General features: G+C 44.5%; 1 protein-coding gene across 1 annotated transcript; it reads left to right on the forward strand.

Annotated features, from left to right (window-relative positions):
- Positions 1-2,403: 2,403 nt before the first annotated feature.
- On the forward strand, positions 2,404-2,904 carry LOC145404022 (uncharacterized). Its single transcript, XM_080275628.1, has one exon. The coding sequence runs from the start codon at positions 2,404-2,406 to the stop codon at positions 2,902-2,904; it is 501 nt and encodes a 166-aa protein (XP_080131754.1).
- The last annotated feature ends 376 nt before the right edge of the window (positions 2,905-3,280 follow it).

Genomic DNA, 3,280 nt, shown 5'->3' on the forward strand with positions numbered 1-3,280 from the left:
TGTTGTTGGCGTAGGTGATTGTGGCAATGCAGTTTTCCATAATGTTCTTAATAATATGGGGTACTGTGTTACAGCCTGGACAGGCATCAGCGACAGAATCATCCAGCCACATCTCAGCCTGGCCAGGTGGACCCTGTCCTCAAGAGGGAGATAGGATTCAGAAGGGTGGATATCAGGAGGCCGTGCATGCATTTGTGTTGTCTTTAAGTGACTGAATGGAGCAGCGAGTGCTTTCAGTATGGATATGCTTCTGGAAACTGGTCTGAGCCAGGCAAGAGGGGAGAGATGACAGTATTTGTGTATGAAATCGCGTGCTGGGTGTTGTTTTGATGTTCCTTGGTGTGTGTGGATGTGCTGCCATGTAGTGTAGTGCATGTTGTGGGTTTGTGGAGGCTGCATCGAGAATTTGGGTGCTTCTCATGTCTAGGTGATCTTTGACTTTGAGGACTTTGGTTTCTTGATGTAGGTGGTCTGTGGGCATAGTAGCTGTGCAGCCTGTGATTATTTAGAGGGCCTTGTTCTGTATGGTCTATAAAGTGTTGTGTGTTTTAGTAAGGTTAGGAGCCTAAGCATGGCTTGCATAATTCATCACTGAACGTATATATTGTTGATATACTGTGGTGGTGTTTTCTTTGTTGTGTCCAAATGTTGTATGGGCAAGTGACCTCAAAGTACTGAGTCTTAGTGTTATTTTATTTTTAATGTTTGTGATGTGTTGTTTAAGTGACATTGATGTATTGTACGTCACACCAAGGATTTTGGATGTGTGTGTGTGTGTGTGTGTGTGTGTGTGTGTGTGTGGTAGGGGAGTGTTGTTTAACGTGAGGTGTGGAATGTGACCGTGTTCTGCTGTCCAGTTTGTGAGAAGAGTCACTGTAGATTTGTCTGGGTTTATCAATGGTGGTGTTCCTCAGGGCTCTGTCCTATCAACAACTCGCTTCTACTCATCAATGACCTTTGAAGCTTTACATTTTAGCTTATTCACTCATATGCTGACTACTCCACCCTTTACCTTTCCATTTGCTTCCCACAACGTCCCTCTCACAGTTACTTCAACAAACAAGGGGTGATGCTGTGGAACACTTAATATCTGACCTGACTCTCATCTATGGTTGGGGTAAGAGCAATCTTGCTTTTAATGCATCAAAAACTCAGTTTTACATCTTTCGACCCGTCAAAATCTACCACAGGTATATGCTTCCATTTTATACCAATACCCAACTCAGTCCTGCATCATTAAAAATACCTGGGGATTCATTTTCTCGGGATTTATTATGGAAAGATCATATTACCTCTCTTGTAAAACCTGCTTCCAAGAGATTATACGTACTAAGCCGACTCTGTGCCTTCTTTACTTCTGCACAGTTGTTGAATTTATAAGCAGGTTTAATTCGCCCCTGTGTAGAATACAACTCTCATATGTGGGGAGGCTCCCCACATACAGATCTTCTCAACAAGGTGGAGTTAAAGGCTTTTTGTCTCATTAACTCTCCTCCTCTTAAGGGGCTTTCACACATTCAGGAGTTGGACGAAGAGTCGCCAAGAGTTCAAACTCCTTGCAGATTCTTGTCAATTTGGCCTAGAATCCAGCAGTCTAGGAGTGCACCATGTGGGTGCTACAAGTAGCTATGCATAGCTTATGCACTGCTACGAATTCCCTAGGGCGGCACTATGAGTAACTTACTACTCATAGTCGAAGCAAATGGTCCATTAAGGTCTACGAGTAGCCATGAGTAGCTAAGAGTAGCTAGGGGCAACTAAGACCCCCACTAGAGTAATTACGAGTGCGCTACAACCGTCAAGAATTTGGTGCGAGTCTGTCAGGAGTATCAGGCGAAAAAAAAATATATATAAAGGATGTGATGCAGGTGGACTTCTCATTCAATAGTGAGCTTGCATTCAGCATAGACCTATGTATCCTCAACGACCATGGCCGGAGGTGCCCACGAATTGAAATTACTTAATCTGCAGGTGGATCAGGCATGTGAAGCAGCTGACATCAATGTGGCAATATGTAAGCTGTTACTTAAGAAGAAGAAAACGAAGCAAAAGAGTAGAACCCTTTGGAGCAGGTTATGGCTGCTACGACGTCATATGTATGGCCAGTACGAGAAACTTATTGAAGAGATGAAATTAAAGGACTCTCACAGCTTTACGAATTTTCTTCGAGTGGGCTACAACACTTTCATGGAATTGCTGGAAAAGGTTGGTTCCCGTATCAAGAAGCAGGACACCTTCTGGAGGAAGTCATTGTCACCTGGATTGAGGTTGGCCATCACTCTACGCTACCTGGCGACTGGAGATAGCTGCAAAACCCTTTCAAATGGCTTCAGAGTGGCCCACAATACCTTCTCACTTATCATCCCCAAGACCCTCGAGGCATCATTGCAGAGTACCTGAAGGATGTCGTGGCCTACCCAACAGCGCTGGAAGGGGGTGGCTTCCCTTTTCTCCAACAAATGGAATTTCTGCCACTCAGTCAGTGCCTTGGATGGAAAGCATATTGCAAGCAGGTGCCTCCCCAGTGCTGGATCCCACTACTACAACTACAAGGGATTCCACTCCATTATGCTCTTCACGTTGGTGGATGCGGACTACAAATTCCAGTACGTTGATGCTGGTACAAATGGATGTTCTTCTGACGCTGGAATTTTCTCTGCTACTGCACTCCGGGAAGCTCTGGAAATTAACCCCCTTGGCCTGCCTGAACCTGAGCCCCTCCCTGATGATGACACACCTGTACCAATCTTCGTGATTGGCGATGGTACCTTCGCACTTTGGCTATTGACAATGAAGTCCTTCCCAGATTGTAATATGACCAGACAACAGTGCATCTTTAATTATCGACTGTCCAGAGCACGACATGTGGTTGAGAATGCCTTTGGAATTTTGGCCAGCAGGTAGATACATCAATATTTGTTGTAATCTGTGTCTATCTTTTTTTAGGACTGACAAAAAAGGCCATTTTTTTTTTTCATTATTTTACAGATTCAGATGTCTCCTCACAATACCTCTCCACCCCAAGAGAGTTGAGTCAGTAGCACTAACATGTTGCTGCCACCACAACATCATGAGACACCGACTCCCAGCAAACTCACAGTGACTCCTACCACATTTTTACCATGCTCTTGGCATATTCTTAGCGACTCATAGATAACTCTTAGCTACTCTTCGTAACTCGTGGATGAAACAAAAAGATACTTTTGAGCACTCCTGTGAAACTCCTACCCACTCTTGGAAGACCCCTTGCTACTCGTACCAACTCCTAGCAACTCCTAGC

The sequence above is a fragment of the Coenobita brevimanus genome, chromosome 7 (genome assembly GCF_032717465.1).
Source record: "Coenobita brevimanus isolate Jiangsu-jjx chromosome 7, ASM3271746v2, whole genome shotgun sequence".
NCBI lineage: Eukaryota > Metazoa > Arthropoda > Malacostraca > Decapoda > Coenobitidae > Coenobita > Coenobita brevimanus.

What these genes read in the sequence shown, in the direction of transcription:
- LOC145404022 (XM_080275628.1), top strand. Translation starts at nt 2,404, where the DNA reads ATGTCGTGGCCTACCCAACAGCGCTGGAAGGGGGTGGCTTCCCTTTTC.